A 14,467-nucleotide genomic window follows, 5' to 3' on the forward strand; every position below is an offset into this window, starting at 1 on the left:
TGCATGTGTTTATCCAGTCTAATCGAAGTGCGCGTCTCTCCCCCGACTTTCCCAACAAAAATCCCGCCCCCTCTTAGAAAATACATAAAACTGACATTACTGAGCTATATGCGTTTAAAAGTAACGTAGCCTATTAAAATTGTACAATTTCATTGCTCAGTTCAACGTGTTGGGAAATCGGGCATTTTGTCCCGCGTCAGCATTTATTCAAAAGTTAATAACGCTCAACATTCAAAAGGTAAATAAGGATTTCTCACTTGTATTAGTAGGCTTGGCTATTTCGCCACGTGAATGCCCAATTGAAGCTCTCACAATCACAAAATGCAGGGATAGAATATGTTAATAAAGTATTTATTAACACATTTTAGACGAACAAAAACAGGTAGGCTAAGCCAAAGACTGAGGCTACAATAACCATAAATAAATGTTCACAAATACCCATGAAAGTAAAACTGAAACCTTTATTAAGTAAAACTGAAAATTACAAAGGTTTAATTGGCATATTTATTTCAAACGACCCGACCGACCGCGACCCGAATATCATTAAAAATATTTTTGGATGACTCGTAACCGCGGGTGACCGCGGATGACCGCAGGCACCCGCTCATTTTGGATCAACCCGCGCATCACTGGTGCACAGCTGAATCATCAGACTAGGTAAGCAAGCAAGAACAATCGTAAAAAATGGCAGATGGAGTAATAATAACTGCCATGATATCATGGTATTTTTAGTGATATTCGTAAATTGTCTTTCTAAATGTTTTGTTAGCATGTTGCTAATGTACTGTTAAATGTGGTTAAAATAACCATTGTTTCTTACTGTATTCACGGAGACAAGAGCCGTCGCTATTTTCATTATTAAACACTTGCAGTCTGTATAATTCATAAACACAACTTCATTCTTTATAAATCTCCAACAGTGTAGCATTAGCCGTTAGCCATGGAGCACAGCCTCAAATTCATTCAGAATCAAATGTAAACGATATAACAGTATACAATACTCACATAATCCGCCGCATGCATGACGAACACTTTGTAAAGATCCATTTGATGGTTATATTAGCTGTGTAAACTTTGTTTATGCACTGTTCAAGGCAAGCGCGAGCTCTGTGGGTGTGGAGCACGAGAATTAAAGGGCCAGTAGCCCTGAATCGGCTCATTTATTAAACTTCACAGACACATTCAGGGGACACCTTAGACTTATATTATATCTTTTTAAAAAAAAGTTCTAGGGCACCTTTAAACAGTCAAATACACACAAAATAATGTCAAAATGTCTTGGCGAGTATTCACATAAACACAGTCAATTATGCTTTAACGCATGTCTAACAGTATAATGGATGGATTCATGTATCAGGTCTTAAAGTGACAGCAGCCTAATAAACCTGCTGCCAACTTATGAGAATAAAAATATCTATATGGCAGTTTTCCCCCATGGTATCGATGTCATAATTGCGGCCAATAACTTTGGAAAACCTCTATCCACAGTGGCTGTTTAGCAACAAAATTAATGTCAAGCCCTGAATATAAAAGAAAATTATGAATACTCACATGCAATCAAGACTCCAGTTATATCAGTAGTCTAATAAAAGCTGATTTCTTCCACATGGAGCAGGTTGAAGTCACACAACCAGCTGTGTCTAATAGTAATAAAGACAACAATATCAATAATAATAATTTGTTCATTATTATATAGTGCTTTTTCAATGCTTAAGGCCCTTTACAAAACAATACAGAAACATCATACATCCACAACAGTAGGTGTCGGTATATACTTTTCTGGGATGAATAAGAACTAGTTAAACACAAACAAAAACTTACCAAGTGCACCAAATCAACATAATGTAGTCATGAGCAGATTGGCATGAGAAATCCAGTAGATGTTCCAACTCCATCTCATGAGAAAATGTAACTATTTTGCAAGGCGGCAATTTGTATGATGCGATTTGTACGGAAAAGTATGATTTTTTTTTAAAAAAGTAAGCATGAAGGTCATCATCTAACCCCACCCTTAAACCTAACCATCAGTGGGGCGTAAGCAGATCGTACGACAACGTATAAACGAGATTGTACAATTTCATACCAAAATGTAAAGTGGTTATGAATCGGCATGAGAGTGTTGGCTGTTCCTGCTTTCCAGCTGTCTCTTGTCTACTCTGTTTTGTGGCAGTTCTCTCTCCACCTTTGACATGTTCTTTGAATTTCTGTACATGGTAAAGGTAATTTCATCTATAACAGAGCAATGCTGACAATGCCCTGTATGGAATCTCGGTCATCACCTTTGCTTCTTTCAGCTGTGGTCCATATGTCCCCATGTGCTGGATCTCTTTCTGCACAGATGGAGAAACATTAAATCTGACTGTTGTCAATAGACAACAACAAAAGCACAAACTGGTTTATGGACAAGCAAATAAACTTACTGTACTTTACTTTTTCTTGGATGTCACTTGAGGTATGTGTTTGTTGAATGTCAAAGTAGACTTTAAGACATATTAAAATGGTTGTCGAAAGCTTTACTTTATTAAATCGTTTTTATCGATATGTGAGAGAGCAAAGAAGAAGGATAAATAAAAGAGATTTATGGAAAAATATATTTAACATTGTGAGGGGAAGCTTTGTACCTGTGTATATGTTCAGTTTTCCTCTTGTATCTTGGCTTATTTGTGATGTCTTAGCCTTGTTTTTTTGTCTGATTGCCAGTCCAAGGATTCAGGGTTTGCCCTTTGACCTCCAGAAAGGTGGGTCTGGAGAGAATGGCAATAGGGATTTCGAAGAAGAGGAAGAAGGGGTGAGGGTACCCTACTGTCCTGAAAGAGAGAGAAAAATCCACTGGTTTCTTTTTCTTTATTTTTTGCCTGTTCTGGAGAGAGAGACTTGGACCCTCTGGTTGTTCCGGTTACTACAATGTTAATGCATTACTGTACATTCATTGCCTCTTTGGGAAGTACTGTACATACTTCCACCGGACATCAGAAGACCTGCGAACTGGTTACGTTTACCTGCAAGTCAGTCCAGGAATGCACTATTGATTGGTATTTGAAGTCTACGAATAAAGTTTAAAAAGAGAAACTTTTGTAAGTGTATTTTTGTATGCTTTTTCTGATACAAAACCAAACATTTAGAGTAGAAATTCAGGCACCTGTCAATTTTGAGATATTGCGCTTTTTGGCTTTTCATAAAGTGATTTTTTCAGAGTGGTGGAAAGAAAACATCCAAAATACACTTTTAAGTGTATGTTTTATAGCACTTTATCTATTTGCATCTATAGATTTCAATTACAGTAAATATCTTTAAAGGCCATTTTCTCAAAATCAGAAATCAAGAGTCAGAAATCTCCACTTCAGCAGACCTTATATACACCAAACTTTACAGTTTTATTCCTATCTATATTCTGAAGGTTTTTACAGAGGGATTTGTTGATATATCATATGCAGGATTTTGTACAACATTTTATTCCTAAAAAAAATGGTGAAAATTATTTTTTTTCTGGCTGTTGATAGTATATTCTGATTTATGGAGTGATAAAAAGAGATATCCAAAATTCCTATTGTAAAAATGTTTTAATGTAATATGTCCAAAAAGTTAAACGAGAATTTTGAACCTGACTTCATCCAATATTCAGATTTTTGTTCTAGAAATTTATGCAAATTAGCACATATTTAATTAGATAACACCTAATTTGCATATTTAAACATACACTCTAAAAAATGCTGGGTTAAAAACAACCCAAGTTGGGTTGAAAATGGACAAACCCAGCGATTGGGTTGTTTTAACCCAACTGTTGGATTAAATGTTTGCCCAACCTGCTGGGTAGTTTTATTTAACCCAACTATTGTTTGAAAATGACTATATGGCTGACTTAAAATGAATCTAAAATGAAATTAAAATGTTCATTTATTAAACATATTAATAAATGTTAATTTTCAAGATATTTTGGGTTCATTTTAAGTAAGCAATACTGTAATCTTTAAACAATAGTTGAGTTAAGTAAAACTACCCAGCAGGTTGGGCAAACATTTAACCCAACTGCTGGGTTGGGTTAAATTCCATTAACTCTTTCTCCAACAAGTAGATGCAATTTTTCCTGTTTGTTCATGCGACGTTCGGCATAAAGCCTATTGGTTTTCTGTGTATGCGTTCAAGTCTTTTGCAGTGTATCGCACATGACGCTCAAAGTTAAAATAAGTAAGTAATTAGTAATTAACTTTAAAATAAAGTAGGCCTATCACACACATGCATCGTGCTGCTCACATGTTCGGCTCTGGCCAATACTGAGCCAGGATTCGAACGTAAACATGGAAGCCTTCACTGCATTCACTACGTCAACTGCATATGACAACAGTCCAAATTGTTAAATAAAGTTGTTATTTTTGTTTTGGCGTACAAAACGTATTCCAGTCGCTTCATAACATTAAAGGGTTACGTTAGGTCACCCAAAAATTTAATTTTGTCATTTATTACTTACCCTCATGCCGTTTCACAACTGTAAGACCTTTGTTGATCTTCGGAACACAAATTAAGATATTTTATTTGAAATCCGATGGCTCCGTGAGGCCTCCATAGGGAGCAATGGACATTTCCTCTCTCAAGATCCATAAAGGTACTAAAATATTTAAATCAGTTCATGTTCGTTCAGTGGTTTAATATTAATATTATAAAGCGACGAGAATATTTTTGGAGCGCCAAAAAAAACAAAATAACGACTTATTTAGTGATGGCCGATTTCAAAACACTGCTTCAGGAAGATTCGGATCATAAATGAATCAGTGTATCGAATCATGATTCAGATCGCGTGTCAAACATAGGCTTCGTCCGAAAACTGAAAAATGCTGCCTTCCAAGGACACATTTCAAGGTAAGAAGGCATGAAGGCACGTCCGAATCCAATGTTAGCTTCACTTTCTCTCTCATGAGATACCTTCCTCAGATCGATTTTTGAAGAAAGCATAGATGTATCCTTAGCTGCCTTTGATATCCCACAATCCTGTGCTTTCCATCCTTCTGTTACAGTTGATCTAGAAAAATAAAGATGGCGTCCGAAGGTTGCGTTTGCTGCTCAGTTTGTGTATAAATGTACGATTTTGATCAACTTATTTCAATTTTGATATAATTTCTATCGAGAAATTACTACTGTAGTGATTAAATATTTGTTTAGTTCTCACCAAAGCTCGCGCTATATTGCTGTAGATCATTAAACTGTTACACTGCCTCAGAAGTCTGTCCGAAATCAATTTCGTGAGGTACCTTCATGCACAAACGCTGCCGTACAAGTCATTCTCTTATAAGATAGCAAGGCAGCAAGACAGCTAACTTACCTAGGTTTTCGGACGCAGCCATAGAGGTGTCAAACTGCCAACGGCTGAAATCACGTGACTTTGGAGCTCCGATCAGCAGATTCGATACACTGATTCATGACGCTCCGAATCTTCCTGAAGCAGTGTTTTGAAATCGGTCATCACTAAATTAGTCGTTATTTTTATTTGTTTTTTGGCGTACCATAAATATTCTCGTCTCTTTATTATATTAATATTGAACCACTGTACTGTACTGATTTAAATATGTTTTTAGTACCTTTATGGATCTTGAGAGAGGAAGTGTCCATTGCTCCCTATGGAGGCCTCACGGAGCCATCGGATTTGAACTAAAATATCTTAATTTGTGTTCCAAAGATCAACGAAGGTCTTATAGGTGAGAAACGGCATGATGGTGAGTAATAAATTAATTTTTGGGTGAACTAACCCTTTAAAGTTGAACCACTGTAGTCACATTGACTATTTTAACAATGTCTTTAGTACCTTTCTGGACCTTAAAATTGGCAATGACGTTGCTGCCTATGTGTGGATCAGATACACTTGGATTTCATCAAAATATCTTAATTTGTGTTCTGAAGATGAACAAAGGTCTTGGAATGACATGAGGGTGAGTAATTAATGACAGAATTTCCATTTTTGGGTGAACTGACACTTTAATATGGTGCATAAGTTATATTGTCTACTTTCATGGTACAAACCAATGTTATCCTGACATATGTAAAAGAGCAGCTTGGATGTTTTTCAAACAATCTTTGTGTTCATACAGGTAGACATTTGGGTGAGTAAATGATGCCAGAATATAAATTTTTTTGGTAAACTTTTCCTTGGCTCGAGGTGACCCATCAGCTTTCTCTCTTCACAGTACTGAGCACCAGCAGCCGAACATTCAGAGAGTCAGTGTTTGTTTGAATCCTCCACAGACTTTGTGTTGTAGCAGAGGAACCACCAGTCTCTCCCTCCACCCTGTCCTTTTATACCTTCTCTCTCTCTCTCTCTCTCTCTCTCTCTCTCTCTCAGTGGGACGTGGTGTGTCTGTCACCCTTGACTTCCTTCCATAATGACATTCAGGGCTGTGAATATAAAAGGTGAGAGAAAAACAATGTGAACACTTGAAGAAAAGCAGGAGGAAAATAAATGATAGGAAAGGAAATCTATAAAGAGGCAATTACAGAGAAGACCATACATTTCATAACGTTACACTGACAAAATCATTTGTAATATCAGTAAAGAGGATTCTGATCAGTTAGGGATGGCCATTTTGTATATTATCTTAGGAATTAGAGAGAGAGAGTGAATAATTTATTGGATGGAAATGATATTATAATTAAAATAACATTATTAGATTAATCAGAACATAAATTATGCAGCAGACTGTATATAAAGCATGTTAAATCTAATATTAAATGAAAAGTTCATATGTGGAGGTCAAAACAGGTTCTTCTGTGTGTGTACATCTTTTGACACACTCCCTCACACATTTCTGTCATGTCCACCATCTTCCCGTTTTTTCTTTGTTGTTGCTTTTTATAGCATTGCCATGGAAGTGAAGTGTGGTTGCTAAGTAACTGGCTGGCGTCTGCTGCTGCTTTCACAGACAAGAGCAAAGCTATGTCAGTGTTTGAGAGCGTGGCGAGTCTGAGGCTGATACAGTTTATAGTATAAAACAACTTTGGTCAGCTTTTTATATTGAGTCAGGCCCCGTTTTTCAGCGTTTAAAGTATTATTTGACCCCAAAATGAAAATTCTGTCAATAATTACTCACCCACATGTTGTTAAGTGAAAGTGACATGTGAGGTAACATGCCTTAAAGGGTTAGTTCACCCAAAAATGAAAATGATGTCATTAATGACTCACCCTCATGTCGTTCCAAACCCGTAAGACCTCCGTTCATCTTCAGAACACAGTTTAGGATATTTTAGATTTAGTCCGAGAGCTTTCTGTCCCTCCATTGAAAATGTATGTACGGTATACTGTCCATGTCCAGAAAGGTAATAAAAACATCATCAAAGTAGTCCATGTGACATCAGTGGGTTAGTTAGAAGTTTTTGAAGCATCGAAAATACATTTTGGTTCAAAAATAACAAAAACTACGACTTTATTCAGCATTGTCTTCTCTTCCGGAATCCTTTCCATGGAATTGATTCCATTGAATCCTTTCATCTGTCGGCGTTGGTAATGCACTTTTACGTCGCCGCGGTTGTTTTTGGCGATTAGGACATTCGCAACATTTTGAAGCATTGAAAATACATTTTGGTGCAAAAATAACAAAAACTACAACTTTATTCAGCATTGTCTTCTCTTCTGGGTCTGTTGTCAATTCACGTTCATGACTCAGCTTCTTCTTCTTTCCTGTTTTACAGCGGTTGGCATCCAGCTTATTGGTGCATTACCGCCCCCTTCTGCTCCGGAGTGTGGTTCATGACTCCGCAGTGATGCTGCTGATGTAAGACGCTGCTGACGTGTTATCCGGTGCGCCCGGGCTTCGTTTACAGTCTGAGGGAGACGCACGCTGTATTCAAGCTATTCTACATTGTTTGTATTGTGGTATTGCTATATTTTTTAAAATGGTGCGTAAGTGTGCATGTCGCGGATGTCCTAATCGCCAAAAACAACCCCGGCGACGTAAAAGTGCATTACCAACACCGACAGATGAAAGGATTCAATGGAATCAAGTCAATGGAAAGGATTCCGGAAGAGAAGACAATGCTGAATAAAGTCGTACTTTTTGTTATTTTTGGACCAAAATGTATTTGATGCTTCAAAAACTTCTAACTGACCCACTGATGTCACATGGACTACTTTGATGATGTTTTTATTACCTTTCTGAACATGGACAGTATACCGTATACATTTTCAAGGGAGGGACAGAAAGCTCTTGGACTAAATCTAAAATAACTTAAACTGTGTTCCTAAGATGAACGGAGGTCTTACGGGTTTGGAACGACATGAGGGTGAGTCATTAATGACACAATTTTCATTTTTGTGTGAACTAACGCTTTAAAAAATATAAATCTCAACACAACACGCATGTATGCATGTTTTGTTGACGTGAGAGACGTTGCATGAACATGCATAAAGTGGTAAATTATGGTTTTGTTTTTTTTTTGTGCAAACAATGCACTCATATCGCTTCATAAAACCACCGGAGTCACATGGATTACTTTTATGATCTCTTTACGATCTTTCTGGGGCTTTAAAGTGGTAGTTGCATAGTCTGTCAATGGAGGGACAGAAATTTCATTAAAAATATCATCATTTGTTTTCCGAAGATGAACGAATGTCTCACGGCTTTGGAACCCCAGGTGAAAAAATACTTTAGTAATTTATAGTAAATATTATAGTGTTTTTGAAGCATTCTATATAAAAAATTTTAGTATATATATAGTATTTACAACACTTTGTTAAAGAATGCTACAGCATACTGTACTATTAACTGTAATGAACTGATAAACTGTAATAAATACTGTAGTATACTTTAGTTTTTACTACAGTAAACTGTAGTGTACTGTAGTATAAGATACCCTTTTGTTGTAGAAAACAATACAGCATTGGGTACAGTAGTTTGTGTAGTTGTTATATTACCTATAACTATAAAATTACCACAACAAATTAATTCAAGTACTTTACAATAGTATTTACTACAAATTATTATAGTATTTTTTCACCTGGGAGGGTAATTTATGACAGAATCTTTATTTTTGGTGATCGGTATTGTTATCGAGCAGTTTGAGTGTGTGGATTATAATTAATTATTTATAGTTTTAAAATGATTTTGTCTCTATATGTGCTTATTTCTCTCTGCAGAGAGGAATACCTCAGTGTGGCATCTTCCTATTGTCCTCAGAGAACAATCGCTGATGTAAACAGACCAGTGTCTGAGAGAGCGCGCACGAGCACGATGGAGCCAGAGATTCTGCTGCTTCTTATGTCATGCTTTTGTCCACGGCTATTCTCTTAAAGGTAAATTAGCTGTTTCTTTGGGTTTGCTTTAAAAATGTGTGACATTAACTTTATTTTATAAGAAAGAAAAAAACACCAAACGGAATTGATAACGAAGTTGTTGTATTTGTGCTTACACATGGATCCGTTGCGTCATAATAACTTGCATTGCGGGAGTTTGTCGACATCTAGTGGCCATTTTTTAAAATCTCGACCTGGCTTTATTGTTTAGGGCAGTGGTTCCCAACCACATTCCTGGAGTACCCCCAACACTGCACATTTTGCATGTCTCCTTGATCAAGCACACCTGAATCAAGTCATCAATTCATTAGCAGAGACTCCAAGACCAGAAATGGGTGTGTCAGACAAAGGAGACATGGAAAATGTGCAGTGTTGGGGGTACTCCAGGAATGTGGTTGGGAACCACTGGTTTAGGGGAATAAAATGATGCATTTGGCTTGAATTCCTTTTAATTTTGAGATGTGTAAGACAAAATCTTCACCATAACAGATCTGCAGTAAGACTAAATTTAGATTTGGAGTGAACTTTTTAAGTCTTAAAATCTTATGCATAAATGTATTCAGTTAATTTTGTAAAAAATTAAATGTTTTTATGAATAAAACTAACCAAAAAGAAACTATATAGTTTCTAATAATACAAATAAAAACCTACATAACCCCATCTTTTCATGTGTTATTTCATATTTTTAATGACTTAACTATTATTCAAAATGTGGAAAATTGTAATAATAAAGAAATCAGCATTACATTAACTCAGCTGGAGATATCTGTTACTGAAAATTATTAAAAAATAATAATAAAAAAGTTACTGTTGCATCTTTTAACAGGATGTGATGTGTTTTGTAATCATGAAACCACACAAGAGATATGACAGAAAATGGCTTTCAAAACCAACATATCACTGCTTGTAACAATTATTTTAATAAATACTCTTAGTGTTCCTCACACAGGAAATAAGGTGGTGGGTTTGTTCAACCCCCCTGCACAGAGAATTACCCCATACAAATTATAACAATAACACAAAAACACATGCACACACACCCGCCCGCGCACACACACTCACATACAGACGCTCATTGGTGGACAGTCAAAAAAAATACTGTCTACTACCAGGTTTAACGGTTCAGCACAACAAATTTGAAAACCCTCCAGTGTTTGTTTCTCAGCACCGTTCAGTCCATCAAAAGAACATCCACAAGTGTGACGTCATTAATGATCTCATCGCGCGTCTCTTTGACATGACAGTGTCCTTCAGATCTGGTGTACATGCATACTGTCATACTGTTCCTTTCTCTTCAAGTTGAATTGTTCAGTTGGTGGAGGAAGAACGTCACTTAAGGAGGTAAGGAACTGTCTGTCTGGAACACAATCATGAAAAACAGGTAGTACATGTTTGCTCTTTATTGCCACTTACAAAAACCCTAATGTTCCCATTTCTGCCCTTCTCTCCTCAAAATGCTCCTCAGAGGAGCTGACATTGTGTCGAGGAGAACAGAGGCTTTTCAGATGATTTTATGATGAGAGGGGGAAGGAAATGCTGTTCACTGGAAACACTCTAGAAGAGAATAAATGAGCAGAGAAGGGGTTTATTCATCCAGTTATAGTCAGACGCAGTAAGAGGCACTTTCCACGAATATGGTACAAAAGCTTGACCTTCAAAAGATTTTGGAGGTCAAACTAATTACATCAGTTGTTTTATTCATTTTTCTGTTAAAGTTTTGGGGTCAGTAAGATTTTTGTTCTTGTTGTTGTTAAAGAAATTAATATTTTTATTCAGCTGGGATGCATTCAAATAATCAAAAGTAACAGTAAAGACTTGTATGTTGTTACAAAACATTATATTTAAAATAATTGCTGTTCTTTGCTTTCTATTCATTCAAGAATCCTGATAAAAACACAAAAAGATTAAGCAGTTTTCAAAATTCATGATAATATGTTGAAAATGTTTCTTGAGCAGCAGATCAGCATATTAGAATGATTTCTGAAGGATCATGTGACACTGAAGACTGGAGTAATGATGCTGGAAGATCAGCTTTGCATTATAGAAATAAATGACCTTTATTCAAATAGAAAAGTTATTTTAAAACTGTAAAAAATAGTTCATATTTCATAGTATTTTTGATTAAATGAATGCAGCCTTGGAGAAAAATGTTAAAAATCTTAATGCCAAACTTGTGAACACTAGTGTAGAATTGTTTGGAATTAATGAAACCCTGGTTCATTTGATTTAGTTATTTTCTTGCAATAAACAAAAAATAAATAGACACAATTTATCAAATAAATAAGGAAAAAGTGTTGCAAGTAACAGGGTTGCAAATTTACAATAAATTAAGCAGTCAGTTTGAGTTATGTTGAGTTGTATTTATCAATGAACCTATTACCATAAACTTTTTAGATATTTCTTTCTGGTAACAGTTTAAAGCTGAGCTGGACAAATGCCGTCAACACTGGAGAGAGAATGAAATGAGATTCTTTACTTCCTGTTATGCTGTAGAAAGGGTTCAAATTGACTTCATTTTATGAAATGTTAAATATTTTGTAATGGGAGGAAAATCATGCATGGTTATGCGCAAAGATAAATAAGATGTTTTTGCTTATTAAAATGTATTCATAAACAACAATAAATTCAGAATTTGTCATTTATATTTGTTGGATACCTCAAAAAGTTCAAGGCTTCTAAGGTGGGACAGTCCAAAATGACCATTTAAAGGGGAATACAAAAATTTTATTTTTTTTAAAACGACCTGCTTTTCATGATCGGTTCAACAAAACATGGGATTTATGCCTCTCAATGTCCGTTTACACCAAGAATGATAACTATAACTATATTTGCGTCCAAACCAACGAACGATAACGGTTTGTTTATTCTAAGCTCACGCGCTGCAGTTTTAAAGCGTGTACAACATATTTTTGCTGTTCTTGTTGCATTTACACAACTTTAACCAGCAGATGTCCTCAGCATGCTATGTTTCGAGTGAATAGCTAGTGTAATCGATCTAATCTAACAGTGAATTTGGCTGACGAAGTCAATATAGTGGGATAAAAACAACACCTAGGGCCCTATTTTAACGATCTAAACGCAAACTGTAAAGCACACGGCGCAGGTGCACTCAGGTGTCCAAATCCACTTTTGCTATTTTAACGACGGAAAAACGGTCCGTGCGCCGGGGCGCATTTTTGAAATGGGTTGTCCCTATTCTCTTAATGAGTAATGGGCGTAACGTTCAATAAACCAATCAGAGTGTCATCTCCCATTCCCTTTAAGAGCGAGATGCGCTCGTGCCATGGCGGATTGCTATTTACATGGCGGAATTTGTTGGCGGAAAAGCTGAACGCTTTTCAAGCGAAGAAACCGATCTGCTCGTGCGCGAAGTTAAAGCGGGCTTGCAAATGCAGGCTTTCAAATAGCTCCGCGCGATGAGTCAGTTAATATATATGTGTGTGTATTGGCACGATTGTTCAACTAATTAGCCAATTTCGTTCATCATTATAAGTAGTAATAGGCTGAATTGAAAATAGGTAGCCTAATTCTAATACACGCAATGACTATTCATCATTACATTTTTATATTTATGTAGCCTACACAATAATATTCTTTTACACTGTCGCATTGCGCCGGGTGTATTATAGGGCCCTAGTCTCTTTCACTGCAACTTTAAAGGAAGCAAGGCAATGTTGTCGAAACTAGTGCTGGATACCTGAGGTCATTTTATTTTACACTGTTTGTTAGCCTGGTGATCTAATTTTTTGACTAACAGTGGTGGCTTTTTCTGGAACTCGGCGATTAACTTCTCCACAAAATGTCGTCTGTAGTTATAATGCGCGAGCCATCGGATTCTGATTGGCTGTCAGTGTTTTATCGTTCAACAGCTGGAAAAAAATCGTTCTGAAAGTGATCCCCACAATTTCGTTTCCCTATGTCGTTATCATTATAGCTGTGGTGTGGACAGTGCTATTCTTTTATATTTGGAATGATTTTTAGAACTATATCGTTATCGTTCATGGTGTGAACAGGCCATAATGCTTAAACTAAAAATTGTACCCTGTTCTTGAAAAGTACCTCCACACATGGAGAGAAAGCATCTGCTCATGTTTAATATCACATTTGGACTGCTCTCACATTCTGATTAGGTCGTGCAGAGAGTCCTAATTAGTTTTTTCCAAAAAAGAAAAATAGAAAATTTTTATAGTACACCTATTTTTATATCAGTATATTACAATGTATGCAACTCGTAAAAGAGCTCCCTGTGTCGCTGCAATTAATTGCATACACGATTCTCCTGATTATAATTACAGAAAGCATCACTGAACTTTACAATGTACACACTGGAGGGAACTTGTCATTTTCAGGCCGAAAAGCAGGTTGTGTCCACGGAGACCATGATGAGGAAGAGGCGCTATGTTAACAGATATGAACAAAACAAGGAAGGTCACAGACCTACAGTAGTTAGACTGCCCTCTCCTGCTCCATTTGTGATAAAGCTTCTCACAATCGGCCACCACTTAACCAACCGACCTCGGCCGTTATGAGGCCCATTAAACTCGGAGACAATGAGTCATTGCGGACACTCTGAAATAAACCTATCGAGGTCATTTATCGCTTAACCTGTCCAGAAGGCATCTGTCTAGCTACTGCAGAGGGCAGCTTTTCCATTAGAGCTGCCAGAGAGTGTGGTCTGATGGGATCACAGGGCAAACTGTGGGAAAACCTCTTAGGACGGGCCACAGAGTGCTGGTTGAGGGTGCATCGACCCAGGCGGTGGGGCTTCTGTCTTTCTATGAGAAATTCTGACCGCAGAGAGTGCCTTGCGGGTGTTCGCACAGGGGAATGGTGCTGTCCTGGCTCTGGCCCTCCATGTCCATGTCGAGAAGGCTTTGATGGGCGGCACTCACCCCAGCGCTCACTCCGCTGTCACCCGAGCCCAGCGGACTGTCACAGCTGCTACCTGGAGATGAACTGAGCGTCTGTGACAGAGATGATAGTTTCCACGGGTCCGGACGTGCTCGAGCTGGGGTGGGACGGGGGCGGGGTGCGAACTCGAGGGTTTTGGGACGCTCGAGAGTGCCCGTATGGCTGTCCGGCTCTGGCACGGGTATTGGAGGAGGGGGTTTGCGCCGATGGACTGAGGGGAAGACCATAGACGGGTCAGGTAGACGTGGAATGTCAAGAGTTTCACGAGAACCTGGAGGAGAACAT

General features: G+C 37.5%; 1 protein-coding gene across 4 annotated transcripts in view; it reads right to left on the reverse strand.

Moving 5' to 3' along the window:
• Positions 1-10,177: 10,177 nt before the first annotated feature.
• map3k10 (mitogen-activated protein kinase kinase kinase 10) overlaps positions 10,178-14,467 on the reverse strand; it is a 44,323-nt gene continuing 40,033 nt past the window's right edge. For 2 of the 4 annotated variants that reach the window (XM_067390523.1, XM_067390522.1), the window contains one exon: positions 10,178-14,453. In XM_067390523.1, coding sequence (XP_067246624.1) covers positions 14,047-14,453 — 407 coding nt within the window. In that variant the 3' untranslated portion in view covers positions 10,178-14,046. The remainder of the gene's footprint in view (positions 14,454-14,467) is intronic. The other 2 variants (XR_010895532.1, XM_067390524.1) reach the window with 2 other exon arrangements.

This window comes from Chanodichthys erythropterus, chromosome 7, assembly GCF_024489055.1.
Source record: "Chanodichthys erythropterus isolate Z2021 chromosome 7, ASM2448905v1, whole genome shotgun sequence".
Lineage (NCBI taxonomy): Eukaryota > Metazoa > Chordata > Actinopteri > Cypriniformes > Xenocyprididae > Chanodichthys > Chanodichthys erythropterus.